Source organism: Oncorhynchus tshawytscha, linkage group LG21 (assembly GCF_018296145.1).
Source record: "Oncorhynchus tshawytscha isolate Ot180627B linkage group LG21, Otsh_v2.0, whole genome shotgun sequence".
Lineage (NCBI taxonomy): Eukaryota > Metazoa > Chordata > Actinopteri > Salmoniformes > Salmonidae > Oncorhynchus > Oncorhynchus tshawytscha.
Window position 1 is genome coordinate 36005076 of NC_056449.1, and position 23314 is coordinate 36028389.

Consider the following 23314-nt stretch of genomic DNA (forward strand, 5'->3'; position numbering starts at 1 on the left):
TAGCTCTCTCTTTCTCTCTCTCTTGCTCTCTTGCTCTCTCTCGCTCTCTCTCTATATATTTCCCTCCCTAGCTCTGATTTAAGTGGCCAAAGCTTTTAAACCACATTGACATTTCAGCAAAAGGTCAAATCTTCACATTTCCATCTCAGAGACAGAATCAGAAATTATATGTTGGATGTTAGTCTGTGCTCCTTCTCTGTGGTCATTAAAGATCTCCTGGCCCTCAGAGGGGAGAGGAAGAGGAAGAGAGAGGGAGAGAGTGGGAGACAGGGAGACAGAGAGAGAGAGACAGACAGAGAGAGAGAGAGAGACAGAGACAGAGACAGAGACCGACAGACAGACAGACAGAAAGACAGACAGACAGACAGACAGACAGACAGACAGACAGACAGACAGACAGACAGACAGACAGACAGACAGACAGACAGACAGACAGACAGACAGACAGACGAAGTGGAGCCCCTTCATAACATCCTGTCTATCTAATCATCCCTCTGCTTCAAATAGCCTGAGATGAAATTACTCATCAGCGCTTAACTCTAGGCAAGTGTGTGTGTGTGAGGGGGGGTCAGACATTCTGCCATGACACTCTCAGGTGGGGCGATATATTGATGATGGATGGGAGGAATTACCCCTAGAACAATATTAAACCTGCTTGCAGGAGGAATTACCCCTTGAACAATATTAAACCTGCTTGTAGGAGGAATTACCCCTTGAACAATATTAAACCTGCTTGTAGGAGGAATTACCCCCTAGAACAATATTAAACCTGCTAACAGGAGGAATTACCCCTTGAACAATATTAAACCTGCTTGTAGGAGGAATTACCCCCTAGAACAATATTAAACCTGCTTGCAGGAGGAATTACCCCCTAGAACAATATTAAACCTGCTTGCAGGAGGAATTACCCCCTAGAACAATATTAAACCTGCTAACAGGAGGAATTACCCCTAGAACAATATTAAACCTGAACTAAACAGGAGGAATTACCCCTAGAACAATATTAAACCTGCTAACAGGAGGAATTACCCCTAGAACAATATTAAACCTGCTAACAGGAGATCTAATCAAAGTTGTAATACTAACAAATAAGGGTCAAAGGCATGATCACAGTTATCATATTCAACCCTCGTAGGAAATAAAAAGCACCGCGTGTGTTTGTAATGAACTATCTATACCCCGTAATACAGTGTAATACACTGACTAACCGATGTCCAGAGTGGGCAGATTATCACCTCAATATTTTCGCAACCTTTGCATCCTCCAGGCCAGAAGAAGACTCTTCAGTCTCTATAAACAGACTCATCCAGGCCAGTAGAAGAGTCTTCAGTCTCTATAAACAGTCTCATCCAGGCCAGAAGAAGACTCTTCAGTCTCTATAAACAGTCTCATCCAGGCCAGAAGAAGACTCTTCAGTCTCTATAAACAGTCTCATCCAGGCCAGTAGAAGAGTCTTCAGTCTCTATAAACAGTCTCATCCAGGCCAGAAGAAGAGTCTTCAGTCTCTATAAACAGTCTCATCCAGGCCAGAAGAAGAGTCTTCAGTCTCTATAAACAGTCTCATCCAGGCCAGTAGGAGAGTCTTCAGTCTCTATAAACAGTCTCATCCAGGCCAGAAGAAGAGTCTTCAGTCTCTATAAACAGTCTCATCCAGGCCAGTAGAAGAGTCTTCAGTCTCTATAAACAGGTTCCTCCAGTCATTTACATCCAGAGAGGATGAATGTAATGGAAGCACACCGTCCTGGTAATGAATGCTGCTGTGAAATCACATGCGAGTCAACTACACAGCACTGTGGCTGGACAGGACACTTGTCCCCTCCCTGACATTATAAATAAATGCTGTGAGTGGCACAGCGGTCTGAGGCACTGCATCTCAGTGCTCAAATCAAATCAAATCAAATGTTATTTGTCACATACACATGGTTAGCAGATGTTAATGCGAGTGTAGTGAAATGCTTGTGCTTCTAGTTCCGACAATGCAGTAATGACCAACAAGTAATCTAACTAACAATTCCAAAACGACTGTCTTATACACAGTGTAAGGGGATAAAGAATATGTACATAAGGATATATGAATGAGTGATGGTACAGAGCAGCATAGGCAAGATGCAGTAGATGGTATCGAGTACAGTATATACATATGAGATGAGTATGTAAACAAAGTGGCATAGTTAAAGTGGCTAGTGATACATGTATTACATAAGGATGCAGTAGATGATATAGAGTACAGTATATACGTATGCATATGAGATGAATAATGTAGGGTAAGTAACATTATATAAGGTAGCATCACTACGATCCCGGGCTGTATCACAACCGGCCGTGATCGGGAGTCCCATAGAATGGCGCACAATTGGCCCAGCGTCGTCCAGGTTAGGGGAGGGTTTGGCTGGGGTAGGCCGTCATTGTAAAATAAGAATTTGTTCTTAACTGACTTGCCTAGAAGGTTAAAGGTTAAATCACAATCTAAAAAAAAATAGAAATCCACCCTAAACAACAACAACAGAATCTTCTATGGTTCCATTTAATTCCTAAACATTCCAAAAAGTTGTCCCCTCCCCTCTGGGAGTCAACAAGGATAGAATGAAGGGAGTAACTTTCTGAAATGAATTGCAGCGTACAAATAACAGCCTACAAATAACAGCCTACAAATAACAGCCTACAAATAACAGCCAACTCTGTAATGTGTTTTCCAGGCGGTGTGTGTGTCCGCACTGGACTGGAGGAAACCTGGCACCATCCCTACGGTGAAGCATGGTGGTGGCAGCATCATGTCTGGAGGAAACCTGGCACCATCCCTACGGTGAAGCATGGTGGTGGCAGCATCATGTCTGGAGGAAACCTGGCACCATCCCTACGGTGAAGCATGGTGGTGGCAGCATCATGTCTGGAGGAAACCTGGCACCATCCCTACGGTGAAGCATGGTGGTGGCAGCATGTCTGGAGGAAACCTGGCACCATACGGTGAAGCATGGTGGTGGCAGCATCATGTCTGGAGGAAACCTGGCACCATCCCTACGGTGAAGCATGGTGGTGGCAGCATCATGTCTGGAGGAAACCTGGCACCATCCCTACGGTGAAGCATGGTGGTGGCAGCATCATGTCTGGAGGAAACCTGGCACCATCCCTACGGTGAAGCATGGTGGTGGCAGCATCATGCCGTGGGGATGTTTCTCAGCAGCAGGGACTGGGAGACTAGTTAGGATCGAGGGAAAGATGAATGGAGAAAAGTACAGAGATGCTTGATAAAAACCTGCTCCAGAGCGCTCAGGACATCAGACTCAATGCGAAGGTTCACCTTCCAACAGGACAACGACCCTAAGCACACAGCTAAGACAACGCAGGAGTGGCTTCTGGACAAGTCTTTGAATGTCCTTGAGTGACCCAGCCAGAGCCCGGACTGAAAATAGCTGTGCAGCGACGCACCCCATCCAACCTGACAGAGCTTAAGAGTATCTGCAGAGAAGAATGGGGGAAACTTCCCAAATACAGGTGTGCCAAACTTGTAGCGTCTCATACCCAAGAAGACTTGAGGCTGTAGTCGCTGCCAAAGGTGCTTCAACAAAGTACTGAGTAGAGCGTCTGAATACTGTAAATGTGATATTTCAGTATAATATTTGTCATACATTTGCTAAAATGTCTAAAAACATGTTTTTGCTTTGTCATTATGAGGTATTGTGTGTAGATTGATGAGGGAAAAAATTATATTACATTTTAGAATAAGGCTGTAACGTATTAACAACAAATGAAGGGGTTCTGAATGCACAGAGACCTTAATAACAGTAATGCAGGGCCGCATTTCATTGGTTACATTAGAATATGGATATGTCTACATTTCTCTGTGGAGATACAGGGGTGTGTTTGGGCTCAGCCTCTCTTCTATCTCTGAGTCGAGCCCCTGAACGAGCTTCATATTCACAGTCTTGACACACACACACTAGCGGGCATGCAGGAAGGCACGCGTGCACGCACACACACACACACACACACACACAGCTCAGAGCACACAGAGCTCAGAACGAGAGCCATATTCACAGTGCTCACAACGCTCTGATTTACATCAAAGGGGGCATATTTTATACTGTCCTACTTCCCTCCACCACCACCACCCCCACCATCACCACACACTCTCTCTCTCTCTCTCTCTCTCTCTTTCTCCCAGGTACACATACCGTGTGCTGGGCCCCCTACGCCCTCGTACGGGCCAGGCATCTGGAGCGGCTGGAACCCCCCATCAGGGAACAGTGGATTAGGGAGTGGAGGGGTCTCAGGGGAGGGAGCACATGGGGCGGGGGGGCAGGAACAGACCCAGGAACAGGCGCCTTCCAGAGTCCCCCCGACAAAATGTGATGTCACAAAAAGTGACTTTACGATGAACTTCATCTCCAAGAGATCTCTGAACCCCTTTCGATCTTGAGAACCTGGGAGTTTGTGTGGGAACCTGGGGGATCCTGGGGGAACCTGGGGGATCCTGGGGTAACCTGGGGGATCCTGGGGTAACCTGGGGGATCCTGGGGTAACCTGGGGGATCCTGAGGGAACCTGGGGGATCCACGCACAGGAGCAATGACGCACAGGAGCAAAACACGCACAGGAGCAATGAATAATTAACTATATTTATTACAATGCCACTATACTGTGGACACTATATTGGCTCATATCTGGATGTGTGTTCCAGTGTGCAATAACGATGATGCATGAAGTAATGTCAAAAAAGCGGTATTTTTCTAACGACTCAAAGTGTCACCGCTTGTCTCTGTCTTCTGGTGTCAGATGTTGTGTCAAGTTTCCTTTGTAATGGAATACTAAAATATAGCACAGGCAGAGAGGCCCCACTCTCCTCTCTCCACTTCCCCCTTAAAACAAGAGGCACCCCTCTCCTCTCTCCACTTCCCCTTGAAACAGGAGGCACCCCTCTCCTCTCTCCACTTCCCCTTAAAACAAGAGGCACCCCTCTCCTCTCTCCACTTCCCCTTAAAACAAGAGGCACCACTCTCCTCACTTCCCCTTGAAACAGGAGGCACCACTCTCCTCTCCTCTCTTCCCCTTGAAACAGGAGGCACCCCTCTCCTCTCCTCACTTCCCCTTGAAACAGGAGGCACCACTCTCCTCACTTCCCCTTGAAACAGCAGGCACCACTCTCCTCTCCTCACTTCCCCTTGAAACAGGAGGCACCACTCTCCTCTCCTCACTTCCCCTTGAAACAGGAGGCACCACTCTCCTCTCCTCACTTCCCCTTGAAACAGGAGGCACCACGCTCCTCTCCTCACTTCCCCTTGAAACAGGAGGCACCACTCTCCTCTCTTCCCCTTGAAACAGGAGGCACCACTCTCCTCTCCTCACTTCCCCTTGAAACAGGAGGCACCCCTCTCCTCCTCTTCCCCTCACTTCCCCTTGAAACAGGAGGCACCCTCTCTCCTCACTTCCCCTTGAAACAGGAGGCACCCCTCTCCTCTTCCCCTCACCCCTTCCCCTTGAAACAGGAGGCACCCCTCTCCTCACTTCACTTCCCCTTGAAACAGGAGGCACCACTCTCCTTTCCTCACTTCCCCTTAAAACAGGAGGCACCACTCTCCTCTCCTCTCTTCCCCTTGAAACAGGAGGCACCACTCTCCTCTCCTCAATTCCCCTTGAAACAGGAGGCCCCCTCTCCTCTCCTCACTTCCCTTGAAACAGGAGGCCCCCTCTCCTCTCCTCACTTCCCCTTGAAACAGGAGGCACCCCTCTCCTCTCCTCAGTTCCCTTTAGAACAAGCCTCCGTATGAAACACAGTAGCCTGTTACTCTACTCACTAGTAACCCAATTAGTCTCGCCTTCATTTCCCCACCATGCACCTCCCACCCCACCCTTACGCCCATCTCCAAAAACCCAACCTACACTTTTCCAGAACAATGCACTTAGTATGTTTTATTTCAAATTAACCTGCATCACCTAGGTTGCGTAATTTATGGCACCCTATTCCCTATATAGTGGTCCCTGGTCAAAGTAGTGCACTGTATAGGTGATAGGGAGCCATTTGGGACACAGTCTGACCTAGACACCTGAGAGTAATTTTCTCAATGGACGGACGCTCCAAATCCTCTTCACCTCTCGCTCTGTGGCCTCTGATGCACACAGTCACATCATACCTTAACTTACGTGTCCCTGTCCAACTCCCAAGCTACCCGTTGTGACGTAGTTGGTACACTGCAGATGGTGCATCGAGTAGCGGCATTTTCAGGCCATGGATTTTTTTTTTCTCCAAATCGCACCCTACTCCCTACATAGTGCACTACTTTTGACCAGGGCCCAATCTGGTCATAAGGGGAATAGGTTGACATTTGGAACACAGTTCCGGTGTCTAGATTCGTAACATTTAGAACAGTTATGCATGAAGGTGTCAGGAAGAAAACAACGAACAGAGATTGAAATAAGGCCTGTCTGAGATTCCTCCATCTTTTCCTCATTAAATGTGTCTCTTTTTTTAATGGTTCAACGTCAATAAATGTATATATTTGATTGATTTAAGGTAAGTTATTTTACAGGTAGCCTAGGGGTTAGAGCGTTGGGCCAGTAACTGAACGTTTGCTAGATTGAACCCCTGAGCTGCCAAGGTACAAATCTGTCGTTCTGCCCCTGAACAAGGCAGTTAACCCACTGTTCCTAGACCGTCATTGTAAATAATAATTTGTTCTTAACTGACCTCCCTAGTTAAATAAAGGTACAATAAATAAATAAATAGACCCACATAAAATGTATTAATCAAAGAAAGAGAAACGTCATGGGAAGGAACATATTAATGGTAAAGTTCATGTTGTGCATTTGTTTAATTCAAGTGTGTTCTCAACAGGCTTCTGGTGAGAAGGTCTAGCTGTGATTCCATTGGTCAAATGCGTTTTTATAGTACTACCACTCTACCGCCTCCTTCTTCTTAGAACATCTCTGCTCTCTAGTGGCTGATGTGGGAACTGCAATAAGGTCATTTGAGAATTGGAACAATGTCATTGAAGTGATATCTCATGTTTACTGATGAGGGTGATACCGTATGTAGCCCACAAACAACCCACACCATGATTCAATCATTGACAGTGTTGTGCATGGAGGCCGTTGGCATGGTAAAACTGACAAACATGAAATGTCTGATTAGAGGGCATTTGGTGCCATATGTTTACTACAACTGCATTGACTAACCCGTAGCCCAGGACATTAACTCTGTATAGGTAGCCCCCAGAATATAGCCCAGCCAGAATGGCCTGACCCCTCCCCCATTACCCAGATCACCCCCTCTTCCCAGATTATTACCAAACTGACTTACCAGGCAGGCTGGCTTACCCCCTCTTCCCAGATCATTACCAAACTGACTGGCCTTACCCCCTCCTCCCAGATCATTACCAGGCAGGCTGGCTTACCCCCTCTTCCCAGATCATTACCAAACTGACTGGCCTTACCCCCTCCTCCCAGATCATTACCAGGCAGGCTGGCTTACCCCCTCTTCCCAGATCATTACCAAACTGACTGGCCTTACCCCCTCCTCCCAGATCATTACCAGGCAGGCTGGCCTTACCCCCTCTTCCCAGATCATTACCAAACTGACTGGCCTTACCCCCTCTCCCAGATCATTACCAGGCTCTGGCTTACCCCTCCTCCCAGATCATTACCAAACTGACTGGCCTTACCCCTCCTCCCAGATCATTACCAAACTGACTGGCCCCCTCCTCCCAGATCATTACCAAACTGACTGGCCTGACCCCTCTGGCCTCACCCCCTCCCTCCCAGATCATTACCAAACTGGCCTTACCCCCTCCTCCCAGGCTCCCCCAGATCGTTACCAGGCTGGCTGGCCTCACCCCCTCCTCCCAGATCATTACCACTGGCCTCAGCCCCTCCCCAGATCACCCCTCCCCAGATCATTACCAGGCAGGCTTGCCTGACCTCTCCTCCCAGATCATTACCAGGCTTGCTGGCCTGACCCCTCCTCCCAGATCATTACCAGGCTGGCTGGCCTCACCCCTCCTCCCAGATCATTACCAGGCTGGCTGGCCTCACCCCCCTCCTCCTAGATCATTACCAGGCTGGCTGGCCTCACCCCTCCTCCCAGATCATTACCAGGCTGGCTGGCCTCACCCCCTCCTCCCAGATCATTACCAGGCTGGCTGGCCTCACCCCTCCTCCCAGATCACCCCCCTCCAGATCATTACCAGGCTGGCTAGCCTCACCCCTCCTCCCAGATCACCCCCCTCCAGATCATTACCAGGCTGGCTAGCCTCACCCCCTCCTCCAGGCTGGCCTCACTATAGAGGTCATCAAGCAGAGACTGGAGAACAGGTGTTGTGCTGTGACACTAACTTACATACAGTAGTATTCCTGAAACCCAGACTGCAGGACATAACACATAACAGGAAGAGGTTCAGTTATACATCAGCATCTCCATGAGGCTTTGTTATTGAGAACTGGGGTGATATTGAATAGGACTTTTCAATACATTTTCCAGTCATAAACCTGGAACGACAAAATAATTGGAAGGTAATCCATGTTAACAACCTGTTTTGTATAATGACATTTAGGAGAAACTACTTATCATTCCTTTGCCCTTTCCTGTCGTTTCTCCTGGAAAGATAAGACAAAATTAATCACAGAATCCACAGACGGAAAAACAAATAACATTGTGTGTTTAAAAATAAAGACAAGAAGCACTATTCAATCTGAACGCTGAATGAAGCATTACAGATTCCGCACAATTGAAATGTAAAGGTCATTTCCGATTGAGCCGACATATACACTGTTTACCGTGAATGTTTACCGTGAATATTTACCGTGAATGTTTACCGTGAATGTTTACCGTGAATGTTTACAGTGAATGTTTACCGTGAATATTTACCGTGACTGTTTACCGTGAATGTTTACCGTGAATGTTTACAGTGAATGTTTACCGTGAATGTTTACAGTGAATGTTTACCGTGAATATTTACCGTGAATGTTTACCGTGAATGTTTACCGTGAATGTTTACCGTGAATGTTTACAGTGAATGTTTACCGTGAATGTTTACCGTGAATGTTTACCGTGAATGCCGTCTCCGCTAAAAGAGGGAACATTGCCTTTTGAATTTCAATCACGTTGTAAATCTGAACTTGTGCGATACGGATTGAATGTCCTGGAACAGACAGACCCGTTACAGTTCAGTTAAAGGACTTCCTCTTCTGATAGTCTTGAACATCTCTCTCTGTCGTCTAGGAGAGCATTATGCCAGGACCCATACAATAGACATACAATCACATATAGAAGTTCCTGTCAATAGGTCTCTGTAGGTCTCTCTCTCTCCATCTCTCTGTCTCTACCAGGTAGGCATCATAACAGGGTACCACATGCGTCCCAGGTGCTTGGACACCTCTGTGTGTATCTGTTCTATGTCACTATAATCATCATCAGGCACCTGGACCTCCTCCATGATGGACATCTGAGTTAATCTCTTCCCCACATCTTCACAAAATCCACGAAGCCTCTACAGGTGACCTCACACTAGCCCAGACCAATGGTTGACAGGCTCTTACAGCGCTCAGCAATCCTGAACTGCTCCTCATCCAATGGCTGCAGCTCGTTGGCACAGACCACAAGCTCCTCTAGACGAGGGTTTGCAGCCCAAGACGACCCAGCATCGCTGTAAATTGAATGATGTGAATTTTCATTTTGGGGGATAAATTACATGAACTAAAATGCTAGAGAATAACTCTTCAAATCAAATTGTATTTGTCACATGAGCCAAATACAACAGTTTTTTTTAGGGAGGAAATGCTTCCTTACAATCCCTTAACCAACAATGAAGTTGTCACGACGATGAAGTGGTCCTCTCCTTGTTCGGGCGGCCCTCGGCGTCGCGGTAATCTAGCCATCATCGATCCACTTTTAATTTTCCATGTGTTTTGTCTTGTTTTTCCTCACACCTGGTTTTCATTTCCCTCATTACTTGTTGTGTATTTAACCCTCTGTTCCCCCATGTCTTTGTGTGGGATTGTTTATTGTAGTGCTTGTGCACGTTCCCGTGAGCGCAAGACGGGATATTTTTGTGCCTATTTATCTTTTGTTCTGGATGCGGTTGGTTTTGCTTAATAAATCTCCGGTTATCACCCAGTTCTGCTCTCCTGCGCCTGACTTCTCTGCCGCCCATTACGCACCCGCTACAGCAGTTTTAAGAAAAACAAGTGTTAAGTAAAAAATAGATCATTAAAAAGTGTAAAAAACAAATAATTCAAGAGCAGCAGTAAAATAACAGTAGCGAGGCTTTATACAAGGGGCACCGGTTAGTCTAGGTAATTGAGGTAATATGTACATGTAGGTAGCGTTAAGCAACACGAACGTTTAGCAACACGAATGTTTAGCAACACGAGCGTACTAAATGGGTCAAAGCGCCTCCCGAGTGGCACAGGGGTCTAAGGGATTGCAGTGCTTGAGGCGCCACTACAGATCCAGGTTCGATCCCGGGCTGTGTCGCAGCCGGCCGAGACCGGGAGACCTATTAGGCAACGTACAATTGTCCCAGCGTCCTCCGGGTTAGGAGAGGGTTTAGGCCGGGATGTCCTTGTCCCATCTCACTCTAGCAACTCCTGTTTATTTTATTTTATTTATTTTTATTTCACATTTATTTAACCAGGTAGGCCAGTTGAGAACAAGTTTGCATTTACAACTTTGACCTGGACAAGGTAAAACAAAGCAGTGCGACAAACTCACAGAGTTACACATAAACAAAGGTACAGTCAATAACACAATAGAAAAATCTATGTACAGTGTGTGCAAATGTAGAAGAGTAGGGAGGTAAGGCAATAAATAGGCCTAGCATTAACACTGGAGTGATGGATGTGCAGATGATGTGCAAGTAGAGATACTGGGGTGCAAAAGAGCAAGAGGGTAAGAAATAATATGGGGATGAGGTAGTTGGGTGTGCTAATTACAGATTGGCTATGTACAGGTACAGTGATCGGTAAGCTGCTCTGACAGCTGATGCTTAAAATTAGAGAGGGAGATATAAGACTCCAGCTTCAGTGATTTTTGCAATTCATTCCAGTCAATGGCAGCAGAGAACTGTAAGGAAAGGCGGCCAAAGGGAGTGTTGGCTTTGGGGATGACCAGTGAAATATACAGTGCCTTGCGAAAGTATTCGGCCCCCTTGAACTTTGCGACCTTTTGCCACATTTCAGGCTTCAAACATAAAGATATAAAACTGTATTTTTTTGTGAAGAAACAAGTGGGACACAATCATGAAGTGGAATGACATTTATTGGATATTTCAAACTTTTTAACAAATCAAAAACTGAAAAATTGGGCGTGCAAAATTATTCAGCCCCCTTAAGTTAATACTTTGTAGCGTCACCTTTTGCTGCGATTACAGCTGTAAGTCGCTTGGGGTATGTCTCTATCAGTGATGAGGGTGATGAGCTGTGTTGCTTTTACGCCAAACATAACGTTTGCATTGTTGCCAAAAAGTTCAATTTTGGTTTCATCTGACCAGAGCACCTTCTTCCACATGTTTGGTGTGTCTCCCAGGTGGCTTGTGGCAAACTTTAAAGAACACTTTTTATGGATATCTTTAAGAAATGGCTTTCTTCTTGCCACTCTTCCATAAAGGCCAGATTTGTGCAATATACGACTGATTGTTGTCCTATGGACAGAGTCTCCCACCTCAGCTGTAGATCTCTGCAGTTCATCCAGAGTGATCATGGGCCTCTTGGCTGCATCTCTGATCAGTCTTCTCCTTGTATGAGCTGAAAGTTTAGAGGGACGGCCAGGTCTTGGTAGATTTGCAGTGGCCTGATACTCCTTCCATTTCAATATTATCGCTTGCACAGTGCTCCTTGGGATGTTTAAAGCTTGGGAAATCTTTTTGTATCCACATCCGGCTTCACAACAGTATCTCGGACCTGCCTGGTGTGTTCCTTGTTCTTCATGATGCTCTCTGCGCTTTTAACGGACCTCTGAGACTATCACAGTGCAGGTGCATTTATACGGAGACTTGATTACACACAGGTGGATTGTATTTATCATCATTAGTCATTTAGGTCAACATTGGATCATTCAGAGATCCTCACTGAACTTCTGGAGAGAGTTTGCTGCACTGAAAGTAAAGGGGCTGAATAATTTTGCACGCCCAATTTTTCAGTTTTTGATTTGTTAAAAAGTTTGAAATATCCAATAAATGTCGTTCCACTTCATGATTGTGTCCCACTTGTTGTTGATTCTTCACAAAAAATACAGTTTTATATCTTTATGTTTGAAGCCTGAAATGTGGCAAAAGGTCGCAAAGTTCAAGGGGGCCGAATACTTTCGCAAGGCACTGTACATGCTGGAGCATCTGCTACGGGTGGTTGTTGCTATGGTGACTAGTGAGCTGAGATAAGGAAGGGCATTACCTTGCATAGACTTATAGATGACCAGGAGCCATGTGGGTTAAGCAACAAATATGTAGTGAGGGCCAGCCAAGAAGAGAGTACAGGTCGCAGTGGTGGATAGTATATGGGGTTTAGTAACGAAACGAATGGCACTGTGATAGACTTGTTAAAAACCCTTACAACATGGGCTGTATCCTTCACTTCATTAGAATCCATCATTAAATGGTCAGGAAGGCCAGAGGAGACATTAGAACCTGACACTGATTGGATTAGCTTCCAGAACTTGGTAGGATTGTTTAGGTTCTCTGTGACATTTAGATAGAAATCTGATTTGGACTTCCTGATCAACCCTCTACATTTGTTTCTTAGGGCTCTGAAGGAGGCCCAGTCAACAGGAGCATTTGTATGTCTAGCTTGAGCCCAAGATACATTTCTCTTAGTAATTAATTATGCCAAGTTATCTGAAAACCAGGGATTGTCCCAACCACTGATTCTAAATGTCTTCACAGGGGCATGTTTATCACAAATGGACACACATTTCATATAAAATAGTCCCAGGCAGTGTCAACATGAGGAATCAGACGTACTCTGTCTATATTATGGTACAGATCATGTAAGAACGCTCGCTCATCAAACTGTCTGAAATGGGTTTTTTTTTAAAATGTAATTGGAGTTTTGGTCATTTTTGTATTTCTAACACAAACAACCACACAGTGATCACTGACAGAGGAGAGGACCAATAGCAGCTCATCGCTCAGCAGGTGGAAGTTCAATGCTAGTTCCCTGAGACCACGGCACTGGTCCGAAACACTCAGGATACCTAAACAGAGAAACACAAGGAAGTTCAGAATGTGTTTAAGATGCTTGATTCAATGGATTCAATGGGATACAACTTTCCATGAAAGTAGGCTTAGAACGTAACGCTAGAATGGATACTGGAACTTGATACCTTTGAGGCGCTATCACCCACCTGCTGGGGAGACGTGAGGGCAGATGCTCATCTTCAGGCTACCAGGACTTTGAGTGACATCCCACCGATGTGTCATCTACCTTAATGGAGGACAGGGACTTGGAGTTGACAAACACCACTGTCAACGCTGACGCCAAGTGGGACTGAGGAGAGACACACTAAAAACATGCAATTAAATTAAATGCACATCGAGGTAACATTTTGCATTAAGTTGACATATAATGCTAAGTTGCATTCGTTTACATTACGTTATTAGTAATTACACTAAAAACAACATAATATTAACATGGTGTCACAGAGTATGCCTTCTTTAGTAACGACACAGTGACATGGTAATAGGCTTGAGAAAGGGGGGGAAGTTGATGAAACACAACACCACCAAAAGCCTGATTCAACCAACTGACTAATTATCCAGGTCAATCTAGTGGTGTGGTATTGCTGGTCTGGAGCCAAAGCCTGCATACACATGACCTTGAGACTGGCTCAAACAGGACTGAAATACTGGTTTAAGTGTGCTATTAGTTACAATATTCAAACAGCACCTCTACTTAGTGTCTCCATGTTAGGACACTAGACAGCAGTAAAAAAGTTGTCCAGATTCCAAACACACCACCACCTGTCCTGGAACATGCCTGCCTGTGTTCATGTATGTGTGACCCAGTGGGGTGTAACTCCCTGGCTGTGATGTGGGGTGTAACTCCCTGGCTGTGATGTGGGGTGTAACTCCCTGGCTGTGATGTGGGGTGTAACTCCCTGGTCATGATGTGGGGTGTAACTCCCTGGTCATGATGTGGGGTGTAACTCCTGGTCATGATGTGGGGGTGTAACTCCCTGGTCATGATGTGGGGTGTAACTCCTGGTCATGATGTGGGGTGTAACTCCCTGGCCATGATGTGGGGTGTAACTCCTGGTCATGATTTGGGGTGTAACTCCCTGGCTGTGATGTGGGGTGTAACTCCTGGTCATGATGTGGGGTGTAACTCCTGGTCATGATGTAGGTGTAACTCCCTGGTCATGATGTGGGGTGTAACTCCCTGGTCATGATTTGGGGTGTAACTCCCTGGCTGTGATGTGGGGTGTAACTCCCTGGTCATGATGTGGGGTGTAACTCCCTGGTCATGATGTGGGGTGTAACTCCCCTGGTCATGATGTGGGGTGTAACTCCCTGGCCATGATGTGGGGTGTAACTCCTGGTCATGATTTGGGGTGTAACTCCTGGCTGTGATGTGGGGTGTAACTCCCTGGTCATGATGTGGGGTGTAACTCCCTGGTCATGATGTGGGGTGTAACTCCTGGCCATGATGTGGGGTGTAACTCCTGGTCATGATTTGGGGTGTAACTCCCTGGCTGTGATGTGGGTGTAACTCCTGGTCATGATGTGGGGTGTAACTCCTGGTCATGATGTGGGGTGTAACTCCTGGTCATGATGTGGGGTGTAACTCCCTGGCTGTGATGTGGGGTGTAACTCCTGGTCATGATGTGGGGTGTAACTCCCTGGTCATGATGTGGGGTGTAACTCCTGGTCATGATGTGGGGTGTAACTCCTGGTCATGATGTGGGTGTAACTCCCTGGTCATGATGTGGGGTGTAACTCCCTGGCTGTGATGGGGTGTAACTCCTGGTCATGATGTGGGGTGTAACTCCCTGGTCATGATGTGGGGTGTAACTCCCTGGCTGTGATGTGGGGTGTAACTCCCTGGTCATGATGTGGGGTGTAACTCCTGGTCATGATGTGGGGTGTAACTCCCTGGCTGTGATGTGGGGTGTAACTCCCTGGTTATGATGTGGGGTGTAACTCCTGGTCATGATGTGGGGTGTAACTCCCTGGTCATGATGTGGGGTGTAACTCCCTGGTCATGATGTGGGGTGTAACTCCTGGTCATGATGTGGGTGTAACTCTCTGGTCATGATGTGGGGTGTAACTCCCTGGCTGTGATGTGGGGTGTAACTCCCTGGTCATGATGTGGGGTGTAACTCCCTGGTCATGATGTGGGGTGTAACTCCCTGGTCATGATGTGGGGTGTAACTCCCTGGCTGTGATGTGGGGTGTAATTGCCTGTGTTAAGGATACAGGTATCCTGTGTGTATTTATTTTCTCTCCTTCTCCCCTCCTCACAGGTGACAATCATCATTCCCCAATCAGTAGCCAATCAGAAGACACCTTCTCCTTTTATCCTACCCAATCACATCCTTTCCCTTGGTTTAAAAACCCAATCAGTTGTTTTCTCTGGAGCTCCATCTCTGTGTCTCAATCAATCTCTTGCTCTCTTTAGATTGAGCTGTCTTTTTGCTCCTACAAGTCACATTTGTTCTGTATTATGTGAGTATGTTTTGGTTATGGTGTTTGACTGTTTGTTTGATGGTGGGAAAAGGGGTACCAAAACAAGTTGCCCATGGGCATACATTACCCGTAGGAATAGTTTGTCTAAATCCCCTAGTTAGAACTGGGCGGACCACCTGCTGTATGTTTGGTTAGTTAGTTAGCTGTATTGAAGTAGGCTAGTTGAGCTTAGGGGTGTTTTTGGAGATTTGTTTCTTTCCTTGGGTCCAGCTCAGCGCCTTCTCGTCAGCTGTCCCATAGGAGAACCCTTTTTGGTTGCATTTAGAACCCTCTGCACAAAGGGTTCTATAAAGAACCCAAAAGTTTATTTTTATTTTTTACCTATAACCAAAAAAGGTTATCCTATGGGGACAGCCGAAGAACCCTTTGGGAACTCTTTTCTTCTAAATGTTATGGGCCCTGGTCAAAAGTAGTGCACTACATAGGAAATAGGGTGTTTTTTTAAATTTTTTTACATTGGCACTCTTTGCATAAGTTAGCTAAGCCAATTTATTCCATACACACACCAGACCTCCAGTTCAAATCGAATTTGAGATCATTTAAAATACTTTTCTCTGGGCTTGATTGAACTTCCTGGTGCAATGAAACCAATAAAATAGTCCTAAAAGTACAAATCCCGCTTTATACACAAGGCTGGCTCAAGCAAACACACAAAGAATTCAAAATATTTACACTACTATTGGAACCCAGGTCTGACACACACACAGTCTCCTAGCATCAGGCAGTGTGTGAAGTAGGCTACATTAGGAGTGATGAGTCATAATGGTTGCTGTAGACAGATGGCTAGAATAAAGGTCACACATTGTTTACGACAGACGGCCATCTCTCTCTCCCCCTCCTGTCTGTCTGTCTCTCTCTCCCTTTCCCTTTGTTGTGGGCGTCCTACTGCACACCTCTGCCTCCAGGGCTTGACTGGGGCTGAGTGTCGGTTATTAATGAAGGGAGAGAGAGAAGGGAGGAGGAGGAGAACAGGTTAAGGAGGGGGAGAGGTGAGGCAGTTGGGGGAAGAAGGTGAGTGCAGATTGAAAGGGGTGAGGCAGTTGGGAAGAAGGTGAGTGCAGATTGAAAGGGGTGAGGCAGTTGGGGAAGAAGGTGAGTGCAGATTGAAAGGGGTGAGGCAGTTGGGGAAGAAGGTGAGTGCAGATTGAAAGGGGTGAGGCAGTTGGGGAAGAAGGTGAGTGCAGATTGAAAGGGGTGAGGCAGTTGGGGAAGAAGGTGAGTGCAGATTGAAAGGGGTGAGGCAGTTGGGGAAGAAGGTGAGTGCAGATTGAAAGGGGTGAGGCAGTTGGGGAAGAAGGTGAGTGCTGGTGTCCCAGTAGGAACATGTCCATAGACATTTATCTAAGAGCAGTTTTATGCTTTTCACACTAATGTTTACAGATATGATTTTGGGTTAGGTAAACTGATCCTAGATCTTTACCTCAGGGAGCACATTTTACTACCGGAAGCATAAGTCTTCATCCCAAATGGCACCCTATTCCCTATATAGTGCACTTTTTTTGTCTACAGATCTTCACCTTGAAGTTGACCTACTGCAGATGGTTGGAGTGGCTCTTGATGAGCAGCTGTATGAGGTCTGGGCGTGTGGACCGCAGGTAGGGTGTGGCAGGCTGGTTCAGTTTAAACTGAAAGTGCCCAGAGGTCAGGGATGAACTGGGGTTCCAGTGATGCCACACAAACGAGGCCCCAGTTGTGTTATAATGTCCCGTTTTAAAGTCCTGGTTATCCCAGTCCTCGTCTGACTGGTGTGGGAATGACAGCGTGTCCCAGTCCTCCACAGACCTGTGTGCAGGGTGAGGGGAAATCTGAGTTGAACTGGTCACCATATCCCTCTTGGCTCAAAGCTTTGCAGGGTTTGGCCTTCTGATGTGATGTCTTCACTTCATCCTGAAAAGTGGGAAATCTAAAAAAACAACAGAATATTATATATTTGATTCTGGAAATTCAAGCAATGAAATAAACAACTACCTGCCTGCCTCTTCACGATATTCAATGCACATAAATGTGTCTGTGCGTGTTATAATGTGTCTATATGCACGTTTTAAATGTGTCTGTGTAATCATAGAGATTTTAGATTATATGCATTATAATAATGATATTAGGATATAACAACATTGTTGTAACAAAAAGAGTGGTCAATCACACACTTCAGTGCACACCATATTGCTAATTATTCAATCGGGATTTACATCAGCAATGTAAAATAGTGGAGCAGATTGTAGCTTAGAAGAACCCGCTCGAGCCAATTCATAACAGTGAGACTGTGGGCTCTAGACATAATAAAAACATCAGTTTTAATAATGAGCTTGTTACTGCTGCTGACTGCAACACTGAAATAACTGAGTCATAAACCAATGACAAAGTTGAACGAATAAGTTTGGTTATAATACAATAGTACAGTAAGAAAAGAAGAATAGCAAACATACTTTTCTCGTTCAATTGGTCTGTGAAACGCCTTCCAGAATGCCAGCCATTAGGACTGAGTGTAGACAGAGCGGCAATTCTCCAACTGTCTCTGATAATATAGGCCAGGAACGTCCGCAATAAGTGGTACGCACGCATATGCACCAGCAGCTAGTGCACGTTCAGATGGGGAAAACACCTGTCTGGCTGATTCCACCAGGGCGTTCTGCCGCCCTAGGTGAGACAACTTCCGACACACTCTTATTCCTGCTAAACTATGTACATGCATCAGGGGTCAGCAATAGGTTTGACCTTGGGCCAATTTTTTTTTTCTCAGCTGAAGGTCTGAGGAACAGAACATAATAGCAGATAATTCATAGGCCTAGGCTACAAAGGAAACACCATTTTTAACACGTCTGGTTAGTAGGCTATACACTCAGTTTAATGTCAATGTCATAACAGCCTAATATTTTCAATCTCATTACATTGATAAAAATCACCAATTTCTCTATTAAATATGTTTTTAATATTTATTTGTGTGTTGATTGAGGAAAATCAGCTTGCAATCAACACAAAATGTTGCGAAAGCCTCAAAATAATGAAAATAGACGTTTCAGGGAAGAATGGACAGAGAACTAGGCGTTCTTACCATATTTCTCCATATCAAGCCAGAGTATCTTGTTTGCAAATAATTAAATCTTAGACTTCCTTATGAATCTAAGCATGGCACTTTCATTTACCTTTCCACCCAGACAGAGGCTCTTCCAGAAAAAAGTAAGCTTCAACTGCTGGCTACAAAACCCAACAGGCAGTTTGACGTACTGCCAAATTCTCTAAAATGACTTTGGAGGCGGTTTATGGCAGAGAAATGAACATACTATTCTCTGACAACAGCTCTGGTGGACATTCCTGCATTCATCATGCCAATTGTACGCTCCCTCAAAACATGAGACATCTGTGGATTTGTGTTGTGTGACAAAACTGCACATTTTAGAGTGGCCTTTTATTGTCCCCAGCACAAGGTGCACCTATGTCATGATCAGCTTCTTGATATTGATGTGGATGGATTATCTTGCCAAAGGAGAAATTCTCACTAACAGGGATGTAAACAAATTTGTGCACAAAACATGAGAGAGAATATTTTGGGGATATTTTATTTCAGCTCGTGAAACATGGGACCAATACTTTACATGATGCATTTATATTTTTGTTCAGAATATTTCAGTGCAAGTCAAGCACTGCACCTGATCCAGGCAAATTGCAGACAATCTCTGAATTAGTAAAGCCTTTAGGTATTACTTTCTTAAATCACATCTATGTAGTTAGTTTTTAGTTTTAAAACGGGTAAAGAATTTACAGCCACACATTTAGAATGACAAACGATCTGTCATATTATCATAGGACATCAGTTCACCGTGAGGGATAAAGGATTACAACGTTCAATTGCCTACACAGCGAGAGCAAGCTGAGGAGAGGCATACACTTGACATTTGAGTGGATAATTAGGCAAACCACGTTTTTATTTTATTGTTTGTTTGAAAGTCGATACCATTGTTAGTCCTATGTTTGAACCTGCATTCGTGGTCTAACTGCTAGGCCTGCAATAATAACCTTGGCCCCTACTCAAGTTGCATTACAGGTTGGGTTGTTCGGACCATAAACTAACACTTGTTAGAATAGAAAAGAATAGAACGGACTGGGAAAAACTACATTTCTAACCTAATCGACACATTTTAATTTGCCTTTGTACAGCTTTGAACAACATAGGCTACAAAATATGAACTGTGCAAAGGGTATTCACTGATCCGCTAAAAAAATGAAGGGAAGGAGACGAAACCAACGGAGGACACCAGCTTTAGACTATTTAGATGCACCCGCCCAAGTTCATCACACGCCGCCCACGTCACCTCCTCAGCTCCTCATCTCTCCTGCGCAGATCCGCCGCAATTTGAACCGTGTGAAGTCAGCATGAAAAACCACACATCGACAACCTAAACAAGTAATGCCAATATTCTTCTATTTTAGCTACAAGCTGTAGCACAGCACTTGTTGCGGCGATAAAAGGAGATCGCAAGGAAGCAAGCCACGTTTCTCCCCTTTAGCATCCGAATATCTTTTGTTGTTTTTTGCAACGTCAACACCCTCCTGCTTGGCTAACTACATGATTATCTTCTTGATAAACAGGTAAATATCTCAAATTGTTTATCTTGATAACGTTTACATTAGCTAACTGGGTTCAGTTAGCTGGTTTGTTGGTGCTTGGGTCGGAAAGCAGTCGCATTTAGTTTTTATATAAAAGCTACCCGGTGATCACCAATCTCCCCATTACAGTAATATTATACATGAGTCATTGGATAAAGTTGAGCTCCCCGACGGAAAAATAAACCGGTTAAAACAATACACAGTAAGTGTGTAGTTTGCATTTGTGTAATTATTTTTGACGTGGTATGAAAATAGAGGGATTTAGCTCTGTTTTCAATTACATTTTTAGTATCGATTGACGTTTTAACGTCAGATGGACTATTAGTCAGTTTTCCGGAGCCGATATGCACCTTTTACTATGAACATGTTACGGTCCTTTATCCTTTAGGCCAATATTGGGCTAGCTAGCTATGCTAATATAATATAGCTATGATTTTAAAATACAGATTGTACGAAAATAAGTTACGGAACATTTGCTGTGGTGTTACAGTAGCTATTAATCCAATGATTTATCCATTGCGTAACATGTTGTTAGTACGCATCCAATAAATACGTTTAGCTATGTGACGCGAAGCTAACCAAAGGACTTTCATGCCCTGGCTAACTAACTTATGATGTAACTTGTTTTCTGAGGTCGATGTAGCTAGTCCTGACAGTCCTAGAGGTCTCCAAAATGTTGCTTACTGTGACCAGCATGTCCTATCTGTGTCACTCATGATCATCTCTTATGGCTTTGGGGTTACCCATGAAAGGATTTACTAACATCCTTTGTCATTCCAATACATTTGAAGAAGAGATGGGTAGGTAGCTAGGCAGGATCCTTGTAATCTGCTTTTAGCAACACTAGTATTTATATTGGCTTCAGAAAGCATTCATAACCCTTGATTTATTCCACATTTTGTTGTGTTACAGCCTGAATTTAAAATGGATTAAATAGATATTTTTTTCTCAACCATTTCTCACTCATGACAAAGTGAAAACAGGTTTTTAGAAAATTTTGCGAATTTGGTGAAGTACAGAAATATCTAATCTTAAATACCTTCGGGTAAGTCTCTAAGAGCTTTCCACACCTGGATTGTGCAACATTTGCCCATTTATTCTTTTCAAAATTCTTCAAGCTCTGTCAAATTAGTTGTTGATCATTGCTAGACAACCATTTTCAGGTCTTGCCATCGATTTTGAAGTAGATTTAAGGCAAATGTAACTCGCCACTTAGGAACATTCACGGTCTTCTTTGTAAACAGCTCTAGTGTAGATTTGGCCTTGTGTTTTAGGTTATTGTCCTGCTGGAAGGTGAATTCATCTCCCCGTATCTGGTGGAAAGCAGACAACCAGGTTTTCCTCTAGGATTTTACTTGTGCTTAGGTCCATTTTGTTAAAAAAAAATGTATCCTGAAAAACTTCCAAATCGATTACAAACATACCCACAACATGATGCAGCCACCACTATGCTTGGAATTTTTTTATTTATTTTTATTTCACCTTTATTTAACCAGGTAGGCTAGTTGAAAACAAGTTCTCATTTGCAACTCATTTGCAACCTGGCCAAGATAATGCATAGCAATTCGACACATACAACAACACAGAGTTACACATGGAATAAACAAAACATACAGTCAATAATACAGTTGAACAAAAGAAAACAAAAGTCTATATACAGTGAGCGCAAATGAGGTAAGTTATGGAAATAAATAGGCCATGGTGGCGAAGTAATTACAATATAGCAATTAAACACTGGAATGGTAGATCGGCAGAAGATGAATGTGCAAGTAGAGATACTGGGGTGAAAAGGAGCAAAATAAATACCAGTATGAGGTAGGTAGGTAGATAGATGGGCTATGTACAGGTGCAGTGATCTGTAAACTGCTCTGACAGCTGGTGCTTAAAGCTAGTGAGGGAGATATGAGTCTCCAGCTTCAGTGATTTTTGCAGTTCGTTCCAGTCATGGGCAGCAGAGAACTGTAAGGAAAGACGACTAAAGGAGGAATTGGCTTTGGGGGTGACCAGTGAGATATATCTGTAGGAGCGCATGCTACGAGTGGGTGCTGCTATGGTGACCAGTGAGCTGAGATAAGGTGGGGCTTTACCTAGCAGAGACTTGTAGATAACCTGTAGCCAGTGGGTTTGGCGACGAGTACGAAGCGAGGGCCAACCGACGAGAGCGTACAGGTCGCAATGGTGGGTAGTATATGGGGCTTTGGTGACTAAACGGATTGCACTGTGATAGACTGCATCCAATTTGTTGAGTAGAGTGTTGGAGGCTATTTTATAGATGACATCACCGAATTCGAGGATCGGTAGGATGGTCAGTTTTATGAGGGTATGTTTGGCAGCATGACTGAAGGATGCTTTGTTGTGATATAGGAAGCCGATTCTAGATTTAATTTTGGATTGTAGATGCTTAATGTGAGTCTGGAAGGAGAGTTTACAGTCTAACCAGACACCTAGGTATTTGTAGATGTCCACGTATTCTATGCTGGACAGGCGAGCAGGTGCGGGCAGTGATCGATTGAATAGCATGCATTTGTTTTACTTGTGTTTAAGAGCAGTTGGAAGCCACGGAAGGAGAGTTGTATGTCATTGAAGCTCATCTGGATGTTAGTTAACACAGTGTCCAAAGAAGCAGTAGGGCAGATTTATTTTCAGAAATATATATGTGTATGTATGTGAAGCTGATGGGTAAGTAGATAGATTTATTTATTTGTTCATTATGTTTTTCCTTACAGATTTTCAGAGTGTGATGTTAGTTAGGAAGGAGGGGTATGAAGTAGAGGTCGATCGATTATGATTATTCAATGCTGATACCGATTATTGGAGGACCAAAAAAAGCAGATAACGATTTAATTGGCCGATTTGAAGAAAAAAAATGTATTTGTAATAATGACAATTACAACAATACTGAATGAACACTTATTTTAACTTAATATAATACATCAATAAAATCAATTTAGCCTGAAATAAATAATGAAACATGTTCAATTTGGTTTAAATAATGCAAAAACAAAGTGTTGGAGAAGAAAGTAAAAGTGCAATATGTGCTAT

The 23314-nt window shown here is 44.4% G+C and overlaps 1 protein-coding gene across 1 annotated transcript; it reads right to left on the minus strand.

Annotated features, from left to right (window-relative positions):
* Positions 1-4379: 4379 nt before the first annotated feature.
* LOC121840354 (F-box/LRR-repeat protein 3-like) lies at positions 4380-15565 on the minus strand. Its single transcript, XM_042303016.1, is given in 6 exon segments — positions 4380-4541; positions 13082-13176; positions 13327-13365; positions 13368-13385; positions 13388-13469; positions 15506-15565. Coding segments are annotated over 6 exon segments (456 nt in total).
* Positions 15566-23314: the final 7749 nt, after the last annotated feature.